This window comes from Spinacia oleracea, chromosome 4 (assembly GCF_020520425.1).
Source record: "Spinacia oleracea cultivar Varoflay chromosome 4, BTI_SOV_V1, whole genome shotgun sequence".
Taxonomy (NCBI): Eukaryota; Viridiplantae; Streptophyta; class Magnoliopsida; order Caryophyllales; family Amaranthaceae; genus Spinacia; species Spinacia oleracea.
The window spans coordinates 5,389,056-5,401,670 of record NC_079490.1 but is presented as its reverse complement, the minus strand read 5'-3'; the positions used below and the strand labels follow the sequence as shown (position 1 = coordinate 5,401,670).

The window sequence follows — 12,615 nt, the reverse complement described above, 5'->3', positions numbered from 1 at the left end:
ATTACACACCTTTGTGGCTTTGTGTATTTCTATCATCTCCCGAAAGTATTTGACAGTCACTAAAATTGGCACATTTGTACATTAGTTCGAAGAGTTTCAAGAAGGCCACAGGAATTAAGGACGTTAACTTACTAAAGTTGGCACACTTTACTGTGACGTTTAGCTTACCAAAGCTACTTAAGGGCAACTCTCTGTTTCATGCACTATACAGATTACAGAGCATTATACTTGAACTGCGTGCAACGTTTCAACTCCTAGTCTTCTACTCTCCTATAAAAACAAATCAGATCACAATTTCAGATTTTCAGTTAACATCCTTACTTACTTCCTGCCATAAAAAATGACACAGAGAAATCCTTTGTACTTTTTTTACCTACTAATACCATTCTTCTGTATGTTGATCATTCCATCCTACACCAATAATGTCACACCACCACTTATATCTTCCTACAATGACCGCATTCGTCCACTACTTGATGCAGTTGACAAGCTCAGAAAGCTTAAAGCAACAGACGAAGGCATTCAACTCCCTACAATTGTCGTAATAGGCGACCAATCATCAGGAAAATCAAGTGTGCTTGAGTCTTTAGCCGGAATCAGCCTTCCTAGGGGTCATGGAATATGTACAAGGGTCCCACTTATTATGTGCCTACAACACCACTCTAACCCAGAACCTGTTCTCTACCTTGAGTACATGGGTAAAGTCATACAGACTGATGAAGCTCATGTTTCTGAGGCTATTAACTCTGCTACTCAAGAAATTGCAGGGAATGGTAAGGGGATATCTAATACACCTATAACACTTGTTGTTAGGAAAAAAGGTGTTCCTGACTTGACCATGGTTGATCTTCCTGGGATAACTCGGGTTCCGGTACGTGGACAACCAGAAAATGTTTATGAGCAGATTAGGGATATTATAATGGAGTATATTACTCCTGAAGAGAGTATTATTCTGAATGTTTTATCTGCAACGGTTGATTTTTCGACTTGTGAGTCGATTATGATGTCACAGGCTGTGGATAAAACTGGGCAGAGGACACTTGCTGTTGTCACAAAACCTGATAAGGCTCCAGAAGGGTTGTTAGAGAAGTTGACGAATGATGATGTCAGTATTGGTCTAGGGTACGTGTGTGTACGGAACAGGATAGGGGAGGAAACGTATGAGGAAGCGTGGTTGGAGGAGATGAGGCTGTTTCAGTCTCACCCTTTGTTGTCAAGGATTGATAAGTCAATTGTGGGAGTACCTGTGTTAGCTCAGAAGTTGGTTCAGATACAAGCTAACATAATTTCCAAGACTTTGCCTAACATTGTCAAGAAGATCGATGAAAAGTTGAATGTCTATGGTGTTGAATTGAATAACATTCCACGTGGATTGTCCTCGATGGAAGAAGCTATGGCGGTGTTCATGCATATTGTGGGATCGGTGAAGGAATCATTAAGGAAGATCTTAATCCGAGGAGAGTACGAGGAGTACCCTGATGATACGAGAATGCATTGCACAGCTCGTTTGAATGAGATGATAGGTGGGTTCTCGAAGCTAATGCAATCAAAAGAAAATGATGTTAATAATAAATCAGGTAGTTTCCTAATGGAAGAGATTCGAGTTCTTGAAGAAGCTAAAGGAGTTGGGTTGCCGAATTTCCTTTCCCGATGGGCTTTTCTCACTGCATTGCAGAAGAAAGTGAAGGGAATATCACAAACACCGGTTGATTTTGTGACTGAAGTCTGGGGATACATTGAGGGTGTAGTGATTAAAGTAGGAAAAGGACATTCTGAAAAATACCCACTCCTTCAGAGCTTCAGCAAAAGAGCTGCCGGTAATCTGATTTCTAGGATGAAGGATCAGTCTGTTGCTCGTGTTAAGGAGATTGTGCAAATGGAGATGTATTCTGATTATACTTGTAATCCGGATTACCTATCTGTTTGGAATCGGCTTATGTTGAATCAAGACAAGTTTATGAGTATTGTGGAAGGCAAAACAGACTATTGGGGTGCGAAGGTGACTGGTATGGAGCTTGAAGGGTTTGGTGAGGTTGAATTAGAGCATTTGAAAGACTACAAGCACCTAGCAAAGCAAGCATTTGATATGAAGATGCGAATAGAATCATATTGGAGAATTGTTTTGAATAGGTTGGTGGATTCTACGGCTCTTCATTTGGTGTTTAGTATTCAAAATTTGGTAAATAAGGAATTGGAGTATGAGTTTGTGGGCGAATTGATGGGTCCATACGGGGGAAGCGCTGACAGGATGCTGGAAGAGTCTCCTGCTGTGGCAAGCAAGAGAGACAAGCTCAATAAGAGTATACAAGTGCTGAAAGAGTCTAAAGATGTTGTATCGACAATCTTGGACAAGATTGCTGACATAGAATCATTTTAGGTCAAATTAGTTCTTTCTGATCAAAATCAGGGATCAGAAAAGTGTTGTTTTGTGTGACATTTGTGTCGTTTTTGTTGGTAGGTTTTGTGGAAAGGGTTGTTTTGTGTGACATTGTGTCGTATTTGTTGGTAGGTTTTGTGGTTTTATGTGTATTAACGTCTGCAGTTTAGCAGCACCTTTTGGCATCAATAGCTTATGTTAGTTTTCTTATGCTGTTCAGAAGTTATTCATATGTTGCAAATGCTTGTAAAACATTTCACGCAAAACACAGATGTCAACCAGCAACATTGTGATGTTGATCACACCTAAATTTGACAGCATCCAAACTCAACCAACCGAAAATTAATGGTACACAAATCAAATTTGATGCAACAGATCCTATTTGTCAAACAAGTGCAAGACAAAAAATAACTCGCATTGATTAAGTATTGAAAAGGAAAAAAAAAATCTACTATATGACATGTAGATAAGATGGTTACAATCTTACAGAGGACAAAACCCTTCAATATATGAAACAGTTGGTCAATATTCTTTGGTATTTTCACAGCAAAAAAGTTTCTTCTTAATTTCTTAACAACAAAGAATTTCACATTGACCTTTCTGTCTCTATAAATGGCAATGACCCTAGATTTCATCCACATCCCCAAGTAGATTCTACGTATTTTATTTCTGTGGAAGTTACCAGTTTTCCTTTCCAAGTCGGCCAGAAGAAAAGAGAACGGCAAGTGGGTGTTATGTGCACAAAGCCTCTAAAAAAATCATCTGTATGTGCTGCAAGTTTAACACTAGTTTGGGTTTACAGCATTTAACTTTCAAATGCGGAGGTTTCTAACTTTCTATACTACACTAAGAAATCATCCCCACATAAACAATGGATTCTTCTCACATTTACAGAAGCTTGTAAAACTGAAAGCACAATGACTTCTGCAACTTTGAGTCTTCTGATATTCTCTCACAACTAAAACAATAATTAACCCGTTTAACTCCTGATGAAGATTTCTGAACTATCCTATAAGGTGTTTTTAGATTTCAGAATCTTCAGACAACTCAAATTTAATATCCATGCTCCCCAGCTGGTAAGTCATGTACTTAGCCCTCCATTCTAATCAAGAAACTGGAAATACTATTCAAATATCTATTAAGTTGTTTTCATTCATCCCCCACCCCCATTCTCATATTACAGGTCTGTACTATATCACAATTCATAACAAGATGGCCATAGTAAAACCAATGTCTTCCCATCGGAATATGGGAGACATTCGTCAGTCTCAGATATGAAAGAAATGAGGCAAGCTAGCCAACCCCTGATCCCTTGGAACGAGCTCAAATATGTTACAGATTCTCAGTATCACGAGTTTTTGTTGGGATGCATTTAATGTTGGGCTAAATTAAACTAGAAACATTGTCAGAATAACCAAAATCCGAGCTGCCAGAATCAAACCAGCGACCTAAAGATTATCTGTAGCCAATAACAGATTAACAGTCCTCTGCTCTACCAACGTAGCTAAGGTCAGGTCACCTCGGTTCAGCAATTATTAAATCCAATCGTACAATAGGTTTTGTTAAGCAAACTAACAATTCAAATAAGGAATCTAGTAATATTTCAATGACTACACATAAGGATAAGTTGTAAAATGTCAACTTCTTAGTACAACACAAACAGTACAACACCAGGGAGAAAGAAGAAGTACAACACAAAAAGGAAAGTCCGACCTGCCGGAATCGAACCAGCGACCTAAGGATTAATCTGTTGAACAAACAACTACAGTCCTCCGCTCTACCAACTGAGCTAAGGTCGGCTCTTTACAAATCCCAAACTCAAACATCACAGATTTTCATTACCTAATTCCAATTACTAATTCGACTAAATAGAAATTCACAACAAGCAGGCAATTTAATTGACATCAATCAAATAAAATGCAAATTACCACACTTTAATTCAACAAATTTCAATAAAACCTGGAAAAATTCGGTTAAAAACTCTAAATTAATTGCCAAATTGATAATCTAATATGCCAGCTACATCAAATGGTTTCAATTTGTTTCGGATCAACAAGATTTCACCACATTTACACAACAATCAATTTCGATCGGATTTTTGGAAAGGTAGAAACGGACAAGACAAAATAATGATAAATTGTAAATCAAAGAGTGCAAATTTGATTGAAATTGAATTCAATTAGGGTTCGAATATATGAAAGTATTTAAGAATTCGCACCCTTTTTTTTCTCCATAGCTAAACAAAAACATCAATTGAAAAAGAATTAGGGTTTTACCGCAAATTCCAGGATTTGACACTGATGAAGCGCGCAAAAATCGTCGCCAGTCAAAACAGGAGAAACCATACAAAAACTTATTGGCTTCGCCCAGGCTCGAACTGGGGACCTTCAGTGTGTTAGACTGACGTGATAACCAACTACACCACGAAACCATTATTAATAAATTTAATGGTAATTGTTTAATGACTAGAATATTGTTAGAATTAATTAAGAAGAAAAAAGCAATAGAGTTAAGTAGTTAACTAAGGCACTAAGCATTGTATTTTCCTACTCGGCCTAGATGGAATTTTACCAAGTTACTAAAATTGGAATACCCTTCTGTAAAATCTGGAAAGTGGGAACGTCAAAGAAAATTCAGATGGTTTCTTTATATATCAGCAAATAATCTGAGATATATGAAGCCAAATTATGAATACTTTGAGCCAAAAATTGAGTATATATATTGACCTTTATATCATAACAGAAAATCTGGGGCAAAATCTGCTGCCAATAGGTTCTATGACAATATTACAAAAAAAAATCTGAAACTAAACAGAAAATCTTATCAGATTAAGTATAATTTGTAAGAATTGCAACATTATAATCTACTGAAGGTGTGGGTAATTGTCAGAATGCTGTGTTATTATAGAAATTACTACACCTTCTAGGCTTCTATATATCCCCAAAACTTAGTCATGATTCCTTTACATACAATATACCTCAGTTGGCTCAGTATATAAGTAAAATTCAACGACAGAAATCAACTTCAGAACCAAATTACATTCCTATTTTAACATTGAAAAATTCAAAAACTTATCAAAATCAAAACCTGGTAGTTCAACAGTTTTACATACAATATACCTCAATCAGTGTATGAGTAAAAATCATACAGTAGAGCTAGCTATTGTGGTGGAGATAAAGGGAGCCTTTCGTACTTAAAAACCTTCAAAGTAACAAATTAAACAAAAATGATAAAGGTCGCAACATGCGACCTTTAAGCCGTGTCACAATGATGACATGGTATGCTTATGTGTCATGATTTAAATTGGAAACTAAAATATTTAACTTATATAATCTATTATAAATGTTACAAAAAAGTATGAAAATCATAATATTCTAATTTGTTTCCTTGTTTATATCGATAATCTTATTTACATATTTTCATAGTAAAAATATTGAATTGGTAGTAAAAGTATTCTGGTGACGCATAGTCTACGTGGCGCCTAAATGTGTCAATTAAACTGCGACACGTAAGATTACGGCAACTTGTGACCTTTATCCTCTAGAGTTCTGAAATAACTCTGCAAGGTAGAGTTTGAGCATATCAACCATTGGATGAAAAATCAATGGTTCATATATTATCTTTCCAAAATTCCCCCTATTTTTTGTCATTAATATGAGTCATTGATTTTAAAATGTATGGTTTAGATACAACTCTACCTTGTAGAGTTTTAATAAATCTTTAGAGGATCCGGACTCCCCAAATTAAATCCAGTTCTCCAATTACTGAGAAGATTACTGGGTTTTTTTGGGGTTCCATGATCTAGATCCAGGTTCAGCTTTTCCGTTTGATTGCAACCTTCACTTCTTCGTTTTACTGTTTCATCCGATTTTCCTGTTTCACGGTATTTTGTTATTTTTAAAGTTCTTTCCATGGAATTCTGCAGATCCTCTGCAAAAACCAGGGTATCATTTTCTTCATTTGCAGGATAATTAACATCTTGATGCTCCATGCGAAGAGCTCTAGATGCTTCATTTGCTTTTGAAAAAGCAGTTTGGAAGTTACTCTTTTGCCTCTCAACCTCGTATCTTTCTTCTTCCTCTTTATTAGCAACCTTTCTTTTTCTATCACCATGTGAACCAAGATTTGAAACACCAAATCCAGTAATTCTTGCCTCTGCTTCAAGAACATCTAAATCAAGCTTCTTCTCCTTCCTACGTAATGATTTCTTTTTCCTCGGTTTCCTGAACTTGAGCATTTCTTCATGAGTGTAGTGTTTATGCCAAATTTCGTATGGACGACCTTTGGTTGGGACATAGACGACTAGATAAAATAAAGCATGTAAAAACATGAAATAAAGGACGGAAAATAAAGAGAGACGAGACAAGAGATGGTGACGCGGAAAACCCGAAAGGGATAAAAACCGCGGGTGGCCATGAGTCCACCAATCCACTATGTTACTGGCATAAAAAGCCTTGCTGAATCCAAGTACATTGTTTCTTCGCGTGTATATATAAATGTAGCTAATAATAAGGCATAAGTGAAAGGGAGTGTACGAGTGGACTGGGATACTCGAGGAAGAGGTACTTGTGAATTGAATAAATATACGACAATGGCCGTCATTACTATGTATCAGGGGTGTTGGGAAAAAGATGTATTTATATCGGAAGAGATCATGATTATAGCTGATGAGATGGAGTATTTGTAGTGAGATGTACGTGGGTAAGCTAAGGTAGAAAATGATGTCTCATGGAGTAACAACTAAATAATAGTAGTTGGGATAATGGGTATTAGTGGGGTAAATGGAGGAAGGTAGTGGTTAGATATGGAGATTAGCCGTGCCCTCTCATTGCAAACTCATGATCTTTATATAGTACTAGGTCAAGCATAGAAGACAGAATAATGTCGTTAGTTGTCCCTTGATACTCTCAACCGATCCCTTGATTTCCTCTAACAGTTTTCTTGATCCTTGCTAGCTTCTTTGACCTTGTCCAACAAGCATAAAGTGGAGATAACAACTCCTTAAATGTAGGAATTGACTGCGACACGTGCGATACGGAACGACCCATAACAATAGCCCCCATTTTCCTAATTGCAGCGAGCCGGAAGTTAGGAAAATAATCTTCGACGCCTGTCACCACGTTCATTTTCTGTCGACGCCAATCTGTCATTGTCTTCGACCTGTCCGTCGTCTTCCGTATCTAATCTTTGATCAACGACGTCGCCTTCTGGTGTCGTTCATGATCTTCGAGGTCACCAGATGTCGTCACGCAAGCAATGATGCCTTCATGTCGTCGTCGATGTTATCAATCTTTGATGTAAGCCTGATATCTTGTGGAAGAACCGTTTAGCTTATAAAATAATAGAATGTAATTCTTATGAAACCTGCGCGGAAACATGTTAAGACGTGATGTTAGTTAGGCATCTGGCGTCATGGCCAACTTTGTATCTTCGTCTGTCGTCTGATGCTTACAGGCGTCACAGCCAACTGTTGTATCTTAGCCTGTCGTCTGATGTTTACAGGCGTCACGACCAACCATTGTATCTTAGCTTGTTGTCTGGTGTTTGCAGGCGTCACAACCAACTGTTGTATCTTAGCCTGTCGTCTGATGTTTACAGGCGTCACGACCAACCATTGTATCTTAGCTTGTCGTCTGGTGTTTGCAGGCGTCACGGCCAACTGTTGTATCTTAGTCGGTCATCTGATGTTTACAGGCGTGCCTCTATTGTCGTTGTTGTATGATATCTATCGTATGCAGGCGATATAAGCCTCTTCGTTTGTTCGTAGTCATGCGAAGAACTTTATAGAAGGAATTCTTGTCGAGTGGGCACATGGTCGAATAATTTTAGTCAGATGTAATGTCATGTGAGGGTAGGTAGCAAGCGACTAAGTTGAAGTTACAGGTGAATGAAGTGGGTGGTTCGAAGTAACCTTATGACGAATGTCAAGAAGAGTCGAAGGTTTATGAGGTTTCCTATAACATGAGGACAAGGGGTAAGATGTTTTAATGGCGCAGTCTATGGCAGAAGAGTTTAGCCTATGGGATTTTCAGAAGAGTAGTTTAAGTAGGTTTCGAGCATTCTGGGTTGGCTTCGTTTGTCGTCAGTGTTGAGGAGGAAAGACGTGAGTTTGCTATGTTATATTTGGCGATTGGTTAGCCGTTTGGACGAGTGTCGGGGGTGCATACACGTTGTTAGCTTAAAATGTTGTTTATGCTATCTCTATTGTTCGTTGTGTAATAAATGTCACTTGTAAGGTACTCAAAGAACGAAGTTATGTGCACATAAATAGTACCTGCGTCGTCTGTAGTGGTCGCGCTTAGAAGCGACACGTCGTCGTTGGGATCCAATAAGTTTAAGGGTTATGACCATGGAGACGTCGTCGCTTGTAGTTGATAGCGTCGTTCGTTGATGTCGTCTTCTGATGATGTCGTTCGTTGTTGTTGTCGTTGGTGATATCGTTAACAAGTGATCTATAGAGAATAGAAAAGGTAGAGGTGGACGTTCGCTTGATGCGATGTTAGCGTTGATTTTCAAATGAATAAGATGAAACATAAATATAATATAATTGCGTTTGGAAATATATATTCAATGCGACAAATAACAAAAACTGAAATTGAACTTTAATCGCAGTGTAGTAAAAAATGTAATAAATTAATTAACGCACGAAGTAAGTGTTAGATATTACTTAATATGGGCTCATGTAACGAAATTACTTCGTATCGTTGACTTTCCCTTGATGATGATTCTACAATCAACAGCATTGTCCTGATGTCGTGACACCTCTCGTTGCCGATCTTGTTTTCGTTCCTGAGATCATTGTCATCGCTTGTACCATCGTCGTCACATCTGGCGTCGTACCGTCATGTTGAATGATGACGCATCGCTGGTCTTGACACTGTCCATTCCAACGTTGGTCGACTTATTGGTTGATCCTCGCAATCTTGTTAATCGGTTGACGTCTTATCACTTGTCGTCTTTGGGAAACCCAATGACTTTTCTTTATCCGCCTATTTCGACATGTGATAGTGGTTGAGCCCCCAGTGTTCGTACATTTGTCTTGGCGTCGTACCTGTTACCAAAATCTTACGACAAGATCATCATGAAAATAAATTGTATCACATCGTTAGTTAAATTTCAAAGTTGTAACAAGTATATTAAACTGAACGGGAGTATGTACTATCTTGCCCCCCTGTGACGGCTTTGGGAAGATATCATGACTGAAGTCGGCCACAGATATGATGACGTTCGTTAATATTTGACGCCGTAAATGCGTGCCAGCATGATGCTACCTCTAAACGTCTCATGTGTCATCATGGTCATTGATGATGATTATTCGACATTCCGATGTCCTTAGCTTTCTCGGTAGTCTGGTGGCGTCGATGACTTCATCGGTCATTGCCATCTCGTGGCGTCGGGGCATACCGTCATGATCAAGGTAATCTGTTGTCATTAATATACATACTAACGCGTATAGTCGCGGCATGTCGTTAGTAAATGAAAAATAGTTATCACGGATGATATATGAGAAAATTTCAATAGGATATGAGGTGTTAGTTTATAAAATTTTGACGTCATTAATAAATGAATTGAGTCACTCATACCATTCGATTGTGTTGATGACCCTCACGATCTGCGATGTACGTGGCAGCAACAATACGTGTATATTATAAATAAAAGATAACTCACTTCGAAAGTATGTTCGTACCTTTAGCCCCCATTGATATTCATGTATCAATCAACGATCTGTTGGCGAACTTACGAAGAAATATATTGTTAAAATAAAGATGTTCGATAATCACTTCTACGTACCATGTTTAACACCGAGAAACTTCTTGTCGTCACAGGGGTAACCAGAATGGTCGCGTCTTGCTGTCGTGGCGTCATGTTGTGTCGTCGTGACCTCATGTTGTGTCGTGACCTCGTGTAACACTTCTAACGTTGGTCGCCTACTTTACTCACGACCTTGCCAAGCGACACGTCAGTATCTGTAGACAAGACAGTACCTTGTCACCTGCATTCTAACGTCGGTCGCCTGATGTATTCATGACCTAGCCAAGCGACACGTCAATACCTGTAAACAAGACAATACTTGGCGACACGACATGATCAAACGACAAGTGGTGACGACGTTAGTACAAAAAGTAGGATAACAACTTATAGCATATATTTGAAAGTGCTTTTGGAAATTAAAACAAGCAAAGTATACTGTATAAAAAGCAAATCAAGTATACTATATGAAAATTAAATGAGATAGAGTATACTATATGCTCCCCTGTGGCGACTTCAGGACAACTACAAATTCTCCTATTTGATACTTGGACTGAAGTTAGCCACAAAATCTAGTATTGCCGACAATTTGTTGTTGAATCTCCATTTGTCGCCTTCGTTTTTGGAGACGTCGTCGACTGATGTGGAGGTCACGTCGGATGAAACTATGTTGACGTCATGTCATTGGTGGATGACGTCACGTGTTCGCATCTGTTTTAGTGACAACAAGGACTAGAAACAATATTAGTTTAAATTAAAATCACTGGGGTTGAGTTTTATACCATACTTCTCGCGACGTCAAGTATTAAATCGTCTCGAGATCTTATCAAGGTACGAGACAACTCATATTGTATCTTGTTTGTGGTGACATCTGCATGATGGTCCGTGACGCCTATTTTCGATGTCATCAAGCGTTGGTGTCGTTGTTGTCACGATATGCATCATCTAGGTTGAATTCGACCACTCAGACGCGTCACTTCTAGCGATGACACCTGCTGATGTCGACACCTGATCTGGCGACGACATGTACCCTGACGTAGCTCCATCTCATGGTGGCGACAAAGTATGACAACAATCCATAGCCTGGCGACAACTTTATTGGTGAACCCAAGTGGGTCGGATATTGTGTTTGAGAGGATATTTGTGGATATGTGTTTGAAGATAAATCTAGCCATCTCCCCACAGACGGCGCCAAACTGTTTATGCCAAATTTCGTATGGACGACCTTTGGTTGGGACATAGACGACTAGATAAAATAAAGCATGTAAAAACATGAAATAAAGGACGGAAAATAAAGAGAGACGAGACAAGAGATGGTGACGCGGAAAACCCGAAAGGGATAAAAACCGCGGGTGGCCATGAGTCCACCAATCCACTATGTTACTGGCATAAAAAGCCTTGCTGAATCCAAGTACATTGTTTCTTCGCGTGTATATATAAATGTAGCTAATAATAAGGCATAAGTGAAAGGGAGTGTACGAGTGGACTGGGATACTCGAGGAAGAGGTACTTGTGAATTGAATAAATATACGACAATGGCCGTCATTACTATGTATCAGGGGTGTTGGGAAAAAGATGTATTTATATCGGAAGAGATCATGATTATAGCTGATGAGATGGAGTATTTGTAGTGAGATGTACGTGGGTAAGCTAAGGTAGAAAATGATGTCTCATGGAGTAACAACTAAATAATAGTAGTTGGGATAATGGGTATTAGTGGGGTAAATGGAGGAAGGTAGTGGTTAGATATGGAGATTAGCCGTGCCCTCTCATTGCAAACTCATGATCTTTATATAGTACTAGGTCAAGCATAGAAGACAGAATAATGTCGTTAGTTGTCCCTTGATACTCTCAACCGATCCCTTGATTTCCTCTAACAGTTTTCTTGATCCTTGCTAGCTTCTTTGACCTTGTCCAACAAGCATAAAGTGGAGATAACAACTCCTTAAATGTAGGAATTGACTGCGACACGTGCGATACGGAACGACCCATAACATGTAGTATTCAGATGAGATTCTTACAGCTTGATTGTTCATGGGAGGACCTTGAAGCCTTCTGCGAAACTCTTCCAATTTCTTTTCTTCTTCACCGGAAAACCGCCCAGCGGTATCTAAGACAACTTCCTCTTCCTCAGGTGCATCATCATATTGTGGAAGCATCTTCTTGAATCCTCTGTTTCTGCTCTGTAATTTCCACATTTTCAAGCATGTCAACATCTTCATTTAAGTCATCACCATTGGCAAGTAGTATATCCTGATCTTTGAGAGTCAAAACAACTGAACCTCCTCCTTCCAAAATTTTGTCAATTCCATCAAGAACTTTAACTTCATTTTCATCTTCATCCAGATTGTCTTGTTCCTCCAAAATCTTAGCTTTCTCCTTTTCAGAAATACTCTTCTTCTCGAGTTCTCGTTATTATTCGTTGGCCACTACTTATATTACAAATACGATATCCTACTCTTCATAGGTTCACTAAGTCATATAAACTT

General features: G+C 38.7%; 1 protein-coding gene and 2 non-coding genes across 3 annotated transcripts; 1 reads left to right on the top strand and 2 right to left on the bottom strand.

The window, feature by feature from the left end:
* Positions 1-280: 280 nt before the first annotated feature.
* Positions 281-3,373, top strand: LOC110805140 (dynamin-related protein 4C-like). The gene has a single exon (XM_022010761.2). The coding sequence runs from the start codon at positions 341-343 to the stop codon at positions 2,375-2,377; it is 2,037 nt and encodes a 678-aa protein (XP_021866453.1). The 5' UTR covers positions 281-340; the 3' UTR covers positions 2,378-3,373.
* A 711-nt stretch (positions 3,374-4,084) lies between these two features.
* Positions 4,085-4,176, bottom strand: TRNAY-GUA (transfer RNA tyrosine (anticodon GUA)). The gene is given in 2 exon segments: positions 4,085-4,120; positions 4,140-4,176. It is a non-coding gene; the product is annotated as a tRNA-Tyr (tRNA).
* A 558-nt stretch (positions 4,177-4,734) lies between these two features.
* TRNAV-AAC (transfer RNA valine (anticodon AAC)) lies at positions 4,735-4,808 on the bottom strand. The gene has a single exon. It is a non-coding gene; the product is annotated as a tRNA-Val (tRNA).
* Positions 4,809-12,615: the final 7,807 nt, after the last annotated feature.

Bases quoted from the DNA above. Each gene is read 5' to 3' on its own strand.
- LOC110805140 (XM_022010761.2), top strand. From the start codon at position 341: ATGACACAGAGAAATCCTTTGTACTTTTTTTACCTACTAATACCATTC.